This window comes from Hydra vulgaris, chromosome 12 (genome assembly GCF_038396675.1).
Source record: "Hydra vulgaris chromosome 12, alternate assembly HydraT2T_AEP".
Taxonomy (NCBI): Eukaryota; Metazoa; Cnidaria; class Hydrozoa; order Anthoathecata; family Hydridae; genus Hydra; species Hydra vulgaris.
The window spans coordinates 49839656-49855000 of NC_088931.1; the positions used below are offsets into that span (position 1 = coordinate 49839656).

The window sequence follows — 15345 nt, forward strand, 5'->3', positions numbered from 1 at the left end:
TATTTTCAAAATGAAAGATCAAATGAAAATTTTTGGCATACTTTACTATTTCAAAAAAGTTAGAAAAGCTGCAGAAGCACATCAAAATATTTGTGCTATGTATTCATTATTTTGGTGATGCATTAACAGAGCTTACTTGCCAAAACTGGTTTACAAAGTTTTGTTCTGGAAATTTTTCGGCTCAAGATGCATCAGATAGTGGTAGACCAACTAAGATTAATGAGGACAAAGTGAAAGCTTTGATTTATGCTGATTAATATATAACAGTTTGTGAAACTGCTGAAAAGCTAAACACATCCAAGACAATTGTTGATAATCATTTGAGAATATGATTGTTTGGATTTGCTTGGATATGTGAAAAAGCTTGATGTTGGGATTCCACATGAACTCAAAGAAATTCAATTAACGCAACACATCAACATATTCAAAATACTTTTAAAACGGAATCAATATGATCTATTTTTAAAGAGAATGATAACTGCTGATGAAAAATGGATTGTCTACTCTAATATCCAACATAAAAGATTATGATCCAAACACGGTAAGCTATCTCAATCAATATCAAATGCTAATTTTCATCAAAAAAAAAGGTATGTTGTTGGTATGGCAGTATTATCTTGCAACAAAAATATCCAGAATCAGTAAACCGTGGGTGTGTTGTGTTTCACCATGATAATGCACAAACACATTATCATTTTTTATTTACTATTTTTTATATATACCATATACTCTATTATTTACTCAATAATTCAATTGCTGTTAGGTATAGCATTTATTATTCAGAGCTCATTGTTTTATTTATAAGAGTATTTAATAACCTTTTTTTTCTAACCAAGAACATTTTTCTGAAAATATTATTTATGTATTTTTAGATAGAGATTTACGGCAAGTACACATTTAAAATAAATAAATACTAAACTAAAGGAAGTAAAAATAGAAAAAATAAAGTAAAAAAATTTTTAAAACTATATTCTTACTATCTTCATCAGTAAATGCACAATTTTGTGAGCTGAAAGGTCCTGTTCCATTTATATTTAAAGCAGCAACTTCACAACAAAGTTGCTCATAGCTGTTCAAACCTGATAGCAATATTGTTGTGTTATTAATTTTTTTATTTAACAAATTGTTACCTTGACTTTGATAACATTTTAAGGTATAACTAATTTGATTTAAATCAATATTAGCACAACTTGAGTTAAGCTTATTCCATGATATGTTCATTGAAGTAGATGAAAAGCTTTGCATTTGGAGAAGTGTAGGTTCACAACTTGGTACATCAGAGTATGTTTGGATTGTAACATTATTTGATATATTACCACAACCTAATTCATTACAAGGTTGCATTGACACCTCATATTTTGTATTAGGGTGTAAACCTACCAGATCTAAAACAAAATCAGTGCTTTGGTCGAAGTACTCCACCAAATCATACTGTGTGCATTGATTTGATATTCCAGAATATTTCTCTAAGGACTGGTTAAGATAAACTGGTCTCTGAAGATATTTATCAGGTGGAGGACCAGGATTATAATATTGATCTACAACATTTACATGAAACAACCAATAAGTATTTGATCCACGCAAATAATTAGGCAAAAACCTTTTCGCAAAAAAAGAGGCACTTGAGCTGGAGACATAAACACTTTCTATGAACGATGTAATGCAAAATGGCACTAAAACACATTTAATAGAAAAAAAGATACAAAATTAACAACAAAATTAAAACAAATTACTAGAAAAAGGTGATAATAATTAAAAAACAAACAATGTTTTGTACACAAAAACAATGAACTTTGTGGATAAAAACAGAAGTACAATAAAAAAATCTTTCATTATAATCAATCATTTTAATAAAACAATAATATAAAAATATACTAATAAAAATGCAAAGTTTCCTGTTAAAATGCTACTTTCATTTAAATTTTTTTTTAATGAAAGTAGCATTAGGATATTTGAATAAGGAAATATGATGAAACATACAAAGGTTGTTTTTAGATTATTTTTTTGTTGTTCCCAAAAACATTTGTATATTAAAAACTGAGAGCAAGAAGCTAAGATAAAATGATACCATGATAAAAAAGATAAAATGATACAAACCAGCTAAGATAAAAAACCAGCTGATCTAAAACAAAGTATGTACAGAGTAACTGTCAAAAACTTTTATTAAAACCTAATCAATTTTCAAAAGATAGTGTAAATGCCAAAATGCAAATTAGCATCAGAAAAAGTAACTTATCTAATAAATGGATATTTGGCTGTTCCACTCATATGTATATATTGGTGTCATATTTTGGAGTTAAAAATTTGAAAGACTATTAAAAAGTATTAAAGAAAAAAAACAATTAGTAGCCATCTCAACTATAGTAAAACATGATTAAAAATGTTTCTATTTCATCATATTTTACAATAAACATACTTGATAAATAATCTTGAATGCATATATAGTTTTCTGGGCCAGCACCAACAGAAAATGCATTTAAACTAGCTATATAAAAATAACAGGAGTTGACATTTTGCAAAACAAACTGATTATCTGTTAAATTTATTGTAGTAAAACTAATGTTTTTTAGACTTGGACTTTTCACTAAGCCATAATGCAGTTGATAAAATCCAGGTATTTTATAATCACCCCAAGCATCTGTAGTATTTTCAAGGCTATTCCATTTAAATTGAATTGAACTTTGGTTAAAAATAGCAGTAAAATTTTCGGGAGATCGCTCTGGTGCTAAAGAGATAAAACATAATTTAAACAATAAAATAACATAATTATACATGACTAATAATAATAATTACATAATTATACATAATAAAATAATAACAAATGTGAGTTTTTTTCAGCTAATTTCATTTCAGATTTATGAGCTCATAAAGGTTTTTACCTCTTAATAATAAATTCTGGCTTTGACTAACTAGAACTGGATTATGTAAAATTATTACAAAATGTATCAATAGATAATAATGACTAAAGTTTGCTATTTACAACTATTATCAATTAAAAAAATTCTTTTTAACTGTTGATTAGTTTATTATTTTACTGTTAATTAGGGTGAAAAATATTCAAAGAGTGTAGGGTAAATAAACTATAAAATGGTTGTAGTACTAACTAATATATATATATATATATATATATATATATATATATATATATATATATATATATATATATATATATATATATATATATATATATATATATGTATATATATATATATACATATATATATATATATATATATACATATATATATATATATACATATATATATACATATATATATACATATATATATATATATATAATATATATATATATATATATACATATATATATATATATATATATATATATATATATATATATATATATATATATATATATATTTATATATATATATATATATATATATATATATATATATATATATATATATATATATATATATATATATATATATATATATATATATATATATATATATATAGGGTAAACAATCTATTAAAGGCTGTAGTTCCTTTTTCACCGAGGAAAGTTTTCATAACATTTTAAATACTCAATAAAATGCTTCCGAATTCTAAGTGTAGTCTATTATTTTATAATGATAAAATTCAATAAATATCTCACTTTATAACACAATTTAATTTTTGGCAGTAAAAATGTATTTTTTGGTTGCACACAAATCAAATTAATATTTTAAATTACAGTCGTAACATTTAAAATAAAATAATGCATTTAGTACGTTATGTCTTCTTAGCAAAATTTTTCCAATATACATTTATAAACTTTAACATTTATAAAAACACTTTTTTTATTAAATATTTTTATCAATAATAATAGATATGTATTCAATTAAAATGAACAAAAAACCAGTACCAAAATACAGTTTTAAATGATGTCATGAAGATATTTTTTAAACTAGATAAGCTATATAGAACTTAGTTACATATTTTATTGTTCTGGAGAACAATCATGCTGTTTTGTTCTTTTATCAGCGGACACATCTAAATGTTTCAAATTTGTTATTAATGAAAGAATTCCAACACGAAAAGAATTCCAACTATGAAAAGAATTCCAACTATGAAAAGAACTCCAACTATGAAAAGAATTCCAACTATGATACTCTTTATGCAATAAGAGTTAGAAACTAAAATTTAAAAACGTGTTACCTTCAATTGAAGTGTCAGGAATTATGACTTTGTTACTGATTACTGCTACATTTTTAATGGCTTCAGTGGTTATGTTTTTTCCAAGACAACAATCTATATGTACTTTTTGATAACTGAATTGATAAATGCCCATGCCTCAAAATCCATTTGTTATTTATTCTGGCTTTTTTACAAAAAATATCTCATTACTTTCTTTTTTTTAATTTATATATTTCCAATTACATTCTTACTTTTTTTTACCAACTATATTTTATTGTTCCAAAATGAAACGCTGAGCAGAAATGTGTTTGAGTCAAAAGAAAATTGGCATAAATTTTGCCACAAGAATAGGCGATATCTTGCATCTAATTGAATGAATTTTTAAATATGATTTGAATTTATTTCATATAATTTTCATTAATTCATAGGCAGAAAAACAGTAGGAAACAGTGATATTTTATTTTCCTTATGCAGAATTAACAGGGCAAATATTACAAATGCCTTTTTTAGCCCTGGATTAAGTTCAAACATTCATCAAGATTCATAAAAGCACATGGCATGTTGAGATGGTCTAAATATTTGCTTTCCACAAAAAAGTTATAGATTTACTTAAAAAAATCTTCACGTTGACCTGTTGAAACATTGGCTACTGCTCTACTCAATGATTCTTTCTTAATGCTATGTTGTTGTTTTGCCCTAAAAATAAATCCAGAATGTACTAGGATAGCTATTCTTGAATTTGGGTGACAAATTGTTGATTCTTTGCATCTGTATTTCAGCCACTATTTTCATCAACTCTTCCTGCCTTATTGAATGATCAAGTTTCATGCAACTTATAAGCTAATTCACTAAATTATTTCTCCCCACCATTTATCAGCATGCTTCTAACTCCTTTTTTCACTTTTAGTTATTTTATCTTTTAAATGCCTTTTCAAAGCAGTCTTAGGTATTTGGTGTTCTTTTGATACCTATTTTTTCTAATTTCAATTAGAGCTACTTTTAAGGTCTCTATCGAATACTTCTTATAACTTTTTAAAACTGTATTAGTTTTAGTGTTTTCAATTTTTGCATTACAAGTATTAACTTCAACAATATAGAGGTATTGAATTATTTTTTTGGATAAACAAAAAAACCATAAAGTTCTTTAAACAAGTTACTTTAGACATCACATCTTGTTAGACATTTTGTAACTGTTCATATTATAATGTATGTAAAAGATCGTTTTTTCTCTATATAACAATTGTACACGTAATTGGTTTGAAAAATTTAGTTTTTCACAAGTTAAACTATTTACAAAAATACACACAAAACAAACTGGCTCTCTGACCTTCACAGATTTTCCCTGAACTTTTTAATTAACTTAATGCTTCAGGGTCAAGATGGCCTAAGTTTTTAATTTTTATCCAGACTTGTGAGTTTTTTTGTTGGAGAAGAAGATGAAAATATAAGAAATATAAGATAAGAAATAAAGATAATTGATATCTTTAATGTCTCATAAAGATCATAAAATTTCAATATATTATACTCCAACAATGTATTCTAAAATATTCATCCTAACATTCCTACCAGAATTGTGGGAATGTTAGGATGGATGTTTTAGAAAAATAAAATTTTGTGGTGCTATTTTATGTGACACTACACAAATCTATTTTCAAATATATAAAAAATTGACCTTTTTGATAAATCCTAAAAATATTCTTATTTTGAAAGTTTAAGCAAATAAACTTTGAGAAAAAAATTTAAACAAAGAAATATTGTTAGAAAAAATTAATATTTATATTATGTAAATCTATAATCATGTAAACATAACTTAAAAATATTTTTTTTTATTACTTAAGAACTTCTGAGTAGACTTCTTTAAACTTTAAAAAACATAAGCTAAAATATGGCGTTGTTACAAAAATAATAATACATGCTAGAAATAGCTTAAAAACTTACCAAATGATGACAATCTTGCTATAATATATGTTGGTTTGCTACAACCTGCTGAATTACAGGCTGATACACTAATATTATGAGTGCTTGCTCCATCAAGATTTGTCAAATTAAACACAAGCAAATTTGATTGTTTGAAACAATAGTATAGTCCATTTGTACCATTTAAATACAATTGTCTTCTGCAAATCTCATAACTCATTATTCCATAACTATTCTTAGGAGGAATCCATTCCACTCTTAATGTTTTTCTATCTTCTGTGTAATTAAAAATGCTCAATGGAGCATCTGGTACTAAAAAATATTTAATAATATGCAATATAAAAGTAATTTATTAATTCTCTGATGAAATCAAGTGACAAAATACTAACTAAATATTTAAAAAAACAATTTTAAAAATGTCTTATTACAATTTTTATTAAATTTAAAAACAATTAAAACAATTTTAAAAACCTTTAAAACATTCATCCATTTTTTTTTCAATAATGTAGTTCAATGGTAAAAACTCCCATGTCCCATAAAAAGCATTACACCATTCACATGTATGATTTCCAGGTTTGCATGCAAGATCCCCTAAAATTTTATAAATAGGGAAATAATTAAAAAAAAATGATATTTAAAAAAGAAATTAATGATTAAATGAATTTTGGGTTGTTACACTAAATCCTAGAAAATGTGAAAATATGTCAAAAAATATGTCATTTTTTGCTTCTTTTTTATTTTGTTTTTCTCTTTGGTTGACTTGTTTAAGATTATTTTAGAGAAATTTTGAAAAAATGCAAATTAAAAAAAAAGCAAATTACAATTATATTTTAAACCCTATAGCAACTTATATAATCTCTAACTTAATAACAATTAGTTGTGATTTTAGTCACTGCATTATTTAATGTGATTTTAGTCACTGCATTATTTAAATTTTAGTATAACTGATTGTAATTATCTTTTTGTTTTTAAATTGTTTTATATATATATTTTTTAATTCAAACATAAATATTAGCTTGTTTACTGTTGAAACATGATTTATTAGTTTGCTTACTGTTGAAACATGGTTTATTAGTTTGCTTACTGTTGAAACATAGTTTTAATTTATGTTGAAACATGGTTTAAATTTACATGATGTGAAATTTACTGTGTTAATTGTTAGTAAACAGTTATAAAGAAACTGGAATTCCATAATATTGAGGTAAAAATAATGTTTTTTAATGGTTAACTGTAGTATAACTATTTTGTGCTTTAACTTTTTTAATACAGTTTGAAACACTATCTGTCTCTCTCTTTAATGAAGGTTTATTAATAAAGAGAAGCATTGTCAGTTTTTATTATACTATGTTATTACTAAGCTCTTATGTATTTTTTGGTACAATAACTGATAATGAACATGTTTAAGAAATGTTTTTAAGTCACTTACTATTACATGATTTGTGAATCCCAGTTGTTCTTACTAATTTTTTTTAAATAGAATTAATTTTTTTGAAAATATCAAGAACTAATAATTGTCAAAAGATTGGTCACATTTGATTGGTCGCATATATAATAATTAAAATTAAATCTCCTCAATACAGTTACTATTGTTTCAGGCTGAAATATGACCTGCATTAAGTGTAGTGCTAGGCTGTTACATTAGCTGACTATTTTCATTTTTTTAATTACTTATTTATAAGTCAATTAATAATATGTAAAATAATGCTTTTGCAATTTAAGATGATAGTTTTTGTTTCAAGTATAGACAGACTGTACTTGGCTTTCCTTCTCTGGTGCCTGTTGTTTTAACTGATTTTAAAAAGAACCAATAATAACTTAAGTTATGTGGTTTTTTTATATTGGTATTCTATATTCAGTACAAGAATTGCTAAAGGCATGGTCAACCATAAGCAAGAAAATGACAATAACAGTTGTTCAAAGATTAATGGGCACCATCACCAGTAATATACAATTATTTTTTAGAAATAAAGCAAAATTTTGAAACTAAAAGTATTTTTATACTCTTTTATGAACCCTGTTATGAAAAATAATTAGCTAATATTCTTTTTTAAGATTTTTTAAACAAAATTCTCTTTTTAAAACAAAGTTTAAAATGTCCCCAAGGTCTGTACCAATTTTCAGCTCTATGCAAATAAAAATTGAAGAAATTTTTAAAAAACAGTTACTTTAAATACTTTTGAAAAAAATTTTCTTTCTCTTTTTTTTTGATCTTATGCTTTACTATCAGGCACTAATTACTCAGTGAAGTTAAGGCGATTTACAAACTACTTGAACTCTTTTATTTGAAATTAGTATGGTTTTGTAAGCATATTATGTAAAAAGATCTTTAAATGTTATAATTTTTTTTGCTTCAGGTTTTTATAACATTCAAAGAAACTTTTCTTTTTTTTATATAATTTTCAAACCTTTTTACTACCCATAATAAATCTCACGAACACCATTTTGGAGTCTTTATTTCAATTCTGTTAATTGCCTTTAACATGAATTTAGTTAAAATCTTTTGAAAAAATTCCTTAATTTACTATTGATCCTAGCTCTAATTGGTTCTTACGTATATTAACTATATATAGTTGTCAAAGCACAATATTTCTATCAATTTTCACAAAAAATACTAGAATTCCAAACAAAAAAGAGCTTATAATTAAGAAAAATTGCCAATTAACAATCAGAACAGATTATATTGTTAAACTATAATGTTCATTTCACCTTAAAAACATATTTATTTAAAATCTTATTAAATTTTAGTCGGGTCAAAATAGAAACTTCAGTTCACAATAATTTGCATAGAGCTGAAAATTGGTACAGACCTTGGGGACATTTTAAACTTTGTTTTAAAAAGAGAATTTTGTTTAAAAAATCTTAAAAAAGAATATTAGCTAATTATTTTTCATAACAGGGTTCATAAAAATGGCTTTACAAAAATATTATATTTAAAAAAATTAATAAATAAAAATATACTAAATAAATACTATAATTAATAAATAAAAATATACTAAGTAAATATTTTTTTTAAACATATCACAATTATAAGAACCTAATCCAACTAAATATAATTTATTTTAGAATGGCTAAACAAAAAATAAAATCCCCTATAACTTAGCAATATTTTGTTGATCTAATCCAAAATCAGAGAGAAGCTGCAAAAACTTTTTTTTCTTTTAGATAGTAAATTGCGCTAGCAAAACAAAAAAAGTTTTTATCATTTTCCTTTGAATAACTTTTTTTGCAGATGTGGAACCAAAGGGGACTTTTTATATTTTATTTTTAATAATGTCCTCAACATCTGTACTGATTTTTAGCTCTATGCGAATTATTGCAAACCTACCACTATTTTTTCGACTATTTTAACCGGACTATTTGGATAAGCGATTGTGATTTTAAGAAGATTTTTTTTTTAAAAAAAAGAATCTTCGATCTGGGTTTTATTGCTATAAACATTTATATTTTATGATACCACAAAATTTCTCATTTTAATTTTTTTAGTCTTTTTATAATTCACAGACCTGATCATTTAACAGAAATATGTCATAGTCAACAAAATATAATAGATGCCATAACATTTTAAAATTGCCTTAACTACACTGAGTAAGTGCCGCAAGATGTGCACAGAAGTGCCACATCAATTGATTAAGATATTTATTTAGATATTGACTAATTTTTTGTCAATCAAATAGTTTTCAAAAGCTATATATGCAGAGCCATTATCTTTATGAAAATGACACCCTTTATTTCTGCCATTTAGAATGTTTACTAGCACAGTGATTTGGCCTGTTAAAAATAAATTTTATTTTGGGAAGGTTTTATCTGTCCAATTAAATACAGAATTAAAAAAGGGAAAATAAAAGTAACTATGTTAATAGTTTAAACTTAATTTTTTACATTTTTTCATGCATATTCAAATGATTACTTTACCTTTCCTACTTATGATAATCTTGTTTTTATTTTATATTTGTTTAATTTAAATGTACCGTATCTGATAACTTTTTGTTATTTACTGTTCATCTGTAGTTATTATTTATTGTTATTATTATTAGATTAATTATTTTCATTACTTATATAAACTATTTTTTTAACTATTATTATTTCCTTTTTATAAAAATTATTTGAGGAGAAATAGAATACACTATTATTTTGTCAATACTACACATCAGTAGAACTAATATACTGTTCCTTTGTCAATACTATGCATCAGTAGAACTATTATACTGTTACTTTATCAATACCTCAAATATTAGAACTAATATACTGTTACTGTTATATTTATTTTGATGTACATTTACATATATATGATTAAATTTATAATTACAAAACTCACTTTTTATTTTGTATACTAATTATATTTCATACACTGCCCAACAAAAGTTTCCAGTTACTTAAACTTTTAATAGTTTGGTCCATAAAATATTTGAAATTAAATTTTACAATTGCTTACAAGTCATCAAATAGTTTGATTAAAAAGTACTAATGTGTTTTTAAAAGAAATAATGCAATATAAATATATATATTTTTTATTGATGAATTAAAATTAATATTATATATTAATTTATAATTTATAAATATACATTTTGTTTATTTTTAGATATAAAAAAGTAAGAAAGTATTATAAAATGTCAAAGAAATCTAATTTATCACTAGAAACACATTCCATAATTTATCACCAAAAATACGTTCTGATTTTGTCAAATAATGGTCATACTACCAGATATATTTAAAAACTGTTAAAAATACTGCAATCAAAAGTGAGTGGTACTATTTGTCAGTTTAAATGTACTGGTATAAATAAAAATAGGAAAAGAACAAGAATGCCCCTGCAAAACATCAAGACTGAAGAGAGTCAATTATACTCTTATGTAAAAAAATAGATAACTTACAGCTCAATAAAATAACATCTAACATCAATGCTACTAATAATTTTATTACTTCTTTGACATTTTATAATTTTATAATTTTATTACTTCTTTTTATAATATTTTTTAACTTGTTAATAGTTAGTCGTACAACTCTTTCTTAAAAAAACGTTGTGCAGTCCATTTTGAAATAAATTTTAGATAGGGTTGTACGACATTGCTTGTTAGCAAATTGATCATTCACGATTTTAAAAGAGGTTTTCAAATAGCTACTTGATCATTCAAGCTAAAATGTTGCCTTGAATGATAAAGTAGCTATTTGAAAGTCTTATTTAAAAGCAAATATAAAAAAAAAGGTTTCAATCTGCTCCAATTCATAAAATTGGACAAAAATAGACTGGTGAAATGCATTGTGAAAAGATAAATCCAAATTCATTATTTTTGCAACAAAGTGATGGATCTGTGAGACAAAAAGCCACTGAAAAATTCCATTAACAGTGTATACAGCCTACTGTCAAACAAGGCAGAAGTTCAGTAATGGTGTGGAGCAGTTTTGCTTTTAATCAGGTTGGTAATCTTGTAAAAGTAAATTAAATTCTTGATAAGAAGGGATATGATAAGATCTTATGTAGTAATGCCATACCATGTGAAAAATTTCTTATTGGGAACAGCTGCATACACGTTCAACATGCTACAGGATAATGAACCAAAATACACATCCAAACACTGTACAAACTATTTGCAACAAAAAAAAGAAGCTTACAGAGAACTCAAAATTATGAAATTGAGGCCACAATTGCTGGACCTGAACCCAATTGAGTTGCTATGTTACTAAACTTAAACTTGATTTGCTACGTTACTTGAGTTAAATTATATTAATAAATTTGTGTTCATATTAATTTGCATAAACTTGTTAATTTTTATTGTAGTTTAAAAAGGTAAATAAGTTTGTAATCAAATTTGGCTAAATCAAATTAGTTTATTTGTTTTTTTAATGTAAATTTTCATTTTTGCTAAGTCTATTTACATTAGTTTCTTTATATATTTTTTTATTTTTTCCAAATTTTTTTGCATCAGTTTATTTATTTTTTTATATACTTTTCATTTTTACCAAAGTTTATTTGCATTAATTAATTTTTTTTTAATATTTTTTAAAAATATTTTTCCAGAGTGATCTGAAACTTTTGTTGGGCAGTGTATATTTATTATATATAATATTCTATTTATATTATCTCATATTTTTATATTTTATATCATGTCCAAAACTAATTCTTCAATAGCATTGAATTTGTGAAACATTTAAAAAAAAAATCTACAAATAAAAAAAATTACACTGTTTTATGGGACAAAATTGCACAGCTCCAATTGCAGAAGGAAACAAAACCTCTTGATAAACTTGAAAGCAAAATATATTATAAGAAAGATGGACTAACATAGATAAATAACTATCAGCAAATGATATGCTATCATAAGTAATTACTTGTTGAAAGTCTATTTGTAAGACAAATTTTAAATTATTTTTGTCATACTGGATAACCAAATAATGCCAAGTTAAATGTGTTATTGGAACAGTTGCATTAAGTTTATTAGACGAAATCCTAAAATAATATAGTAATTATATACTATAAAACTCTATAACAAATTATATATAATAACCAGAATTTATATTAAACTGTATATAAAATATTGCAAGAAATTATAAAAAAAAATAAAATTACAATAATGTAAAATTGCAATATATATATATGTATATATATATATATATATATATATATATATATATATATATATATATATATATATATATATATATATATATATTATACACAATTATATACAACTATATATTTTTATTTATATACATATATAAATGTATACAATTATACAGTTATATCTTGTGCCGCTATATATAGTTAAATATACAGCGGCACAAGACTATATAACTGTATGGTCTTATACACTATATAACTGTATACATATATACAGTTATATAGTGCCACTACACAAACCTTCAGTCAATGTAGCAGCACTTTTTTGCAGCAGCAAGCTATAAGATAGTTAATTTATGTATTGAAGCCCTCGACAGCAGGCTATTTTGGTGTGATGTCAGACATATTATCTAAACACACATATATACTTATATATATATATGTGTGTGTGTATATATATATATATATATATATATATATATATATATATATATATATATATATATATATATATATATATATATATATACACACACACTTTATGTATATATATATACACACACTTTATGTATATATATATACCCACACTTTATGTATATATATATACACACTTTATGTATATATATATATATATATATATATATATATATATATATATATATATATATATATATATATATATATATATATATATATATATATATATATATATATATATATATACACATACTGAGCTGCCGTTTTAAAAACAAGATATAATCAAAAATAAAACAAACAAAAAACTTTTAAGCTGAAGACGCTAGTCACATCAATTCAGCAAAAATTTCCTTTAAAAAATAGAAAATAAATTTAGTATTGAGAGAAATTCATATTTATTGATGTTTATAAAATAATAATATATTCATGTGTATATATATATATATATATATATCGGGTGATAACTAAAAATCCGGACAAAGTTTAAAGGATTATAACTTCTTCGTTTTATAATGTTTTATAAAAGTAAAAAAAGTATTTTATAGAGAATTATTTAATTTATTCAATCTAATATTCAATTTGATTCAATCACTCCATTTCATCTGACACGGTCAATCAAACTCTTGGTGCGACTAACTATTTCTTGGATAACATTAGGATCAGCTTTGGCAAACAATACTCAATTCTTTCTTTAAGTTGTGAAAGTTTTCTTGCTTGCCAATTATTCTTATACACAAGACCTTTCAATATTGACCAAAAATTTTCAATGGGCCTGCATTCGGGTAAATTTGTGGATTATCTTTTTTTGGTACAATTTCAATATTTTTAGCCTTTAAATATTCTAATACGCTTTTTGGCATAATGAGCAGATGCAAGATCTGGCCAGAACACAAAATTATCATTTAAATGATGCTCTTCTATAAACGGGATAAGTCTCTTTTGAACACAATGCTCTATGTAAATAAACTGGTTGATAGCATTGCTAGATTCTCGAAAATATAGTTTTGAGGTACCTTTGGCCGAAATAGTGATCCAGACCATTATTTTTTCTAGAAACTTCTCTTTTTGGCTGTATTTTACATTCGGTGGAGTCAATAAAGTATCACTGTAGTAGTAACTAGCATTTCCATTTATCGAACTGTGATTTAAAGTAAAATATGATTCATTGTCAATGATCCATTCAAAGTCTCGGTAATTTTGGTAAAGCCAACTCATCATTTGCTTATCTCGCTTTGGAATCTTTTGCTTTTTATAACATTTGATAGCAGACTGATTTCTGAGTATTTTATTCACATACGGTTGCAAGATACTGAATTTACGAGCTATTTGCCTCTGTAAAATACCATCTTGATGGTCAAACATGGTTTTAAGCTTAGAAACCTTACTTTTTGGCATTTGTGGTTTAGTGCGCTGCAAACACAGTATACTAATCCTAACTTCTTTGAAGATTCAAATCCACCACTTAGTAAGAATGTTTTATTTATATGGATTTTTTCAGTCTTTTTGCTGTTTTTAATACAAAACAAAACAATGTAAGATTTCAATTTGTTAAAAAAGTTTTAAAAGATTTCATATATTAAACATATTACATGCATGATCCTTACATAAAGGATCTACAAACTCAACTTACATACCAACCTTTACACTTATAGACATTAGTAAATAACATTATATAAACTGAATTTTTACATTTGCATAGTTTTAAATAACGTAATGCAATTAATTTATACTAGCTGACCGGGCTCATAAAAATACGGGTCTTTGTAAGTCTATTCCTCACTGACCTTTTCTACTCTTTTTCTTTATATATATATCCTAGTTTTCCAAACACGTAAAATATGGATCTTTACCAAACCTCAAATTTTTATACTTATCTGTTCCACACCAACCATTTCTATCAGTTCCACACCATTTCTTTTTTACTTCACTAACCTATTCCTTATTTACTTAAATTTTTTTTAGTAAATTAATTCATTCTGAAAAATTGCTTTAGGAGCAAAAAAACACGCACATTTTTTTCACATAGGTAAACCTTATAAGAGATTTATAATTAGGTTTGTTATTCTACTAAAGGGTTCAACCATAAATTACGCAATGCTAAACTTATTTAAAAAAATAGAAGTAGGAGATCATTTACTCTTTTGTGCGGCTGGACTTAAAGGACTATTTTTATTTTTGGTTTAATTAAAGACTCTGCGAGAGAAAACTTTTGATCTTTTTTGTTTTGCCTATAAGTTATATTTAGCTTTGCA

At 24.6% G+C, this 15345-nt stretch overlaps 1 protein-coding gene across 3 annotated transcripts in view; it reads right to left on the reverse strand.

Annotated features, from left to right (window-relative positions):
• The window catches only part of LOC101238067 (uncharacterized), a 174156-nt gene that overhangs the window by 73169 nt on the left and 85642 nt on the right, over positions 1 to 15345 (reverse strand). For all 3 annotated transcript variants that reach the window (XM_065813576.1, XM_065813577.1, XM_065813578.1), the window contains 5 exons: positions 12240 to 12505; positions 6532 to 6651; positions 6082 to 6372; positions 2417 to 2725; positions 978 to 1673 (listed from right to left, as the gene is read on the reverse strand). In XM_065813576.1, the coding sequence (XP_065669648.1) occupies positions 978 to 1673; positions 2417 to 2725; positions 6082 to 6372; positions 6532 to 6651; positions 12240 to 12505 (1682 nt within the window). The remainder of the gene's footprint in view (positions 1 to 977; positions 1674 to 2416; positions 2726 to 6081; positions 6373 to 6531; positions 6652 to 12239; positions 12506 to 15345) is intronic.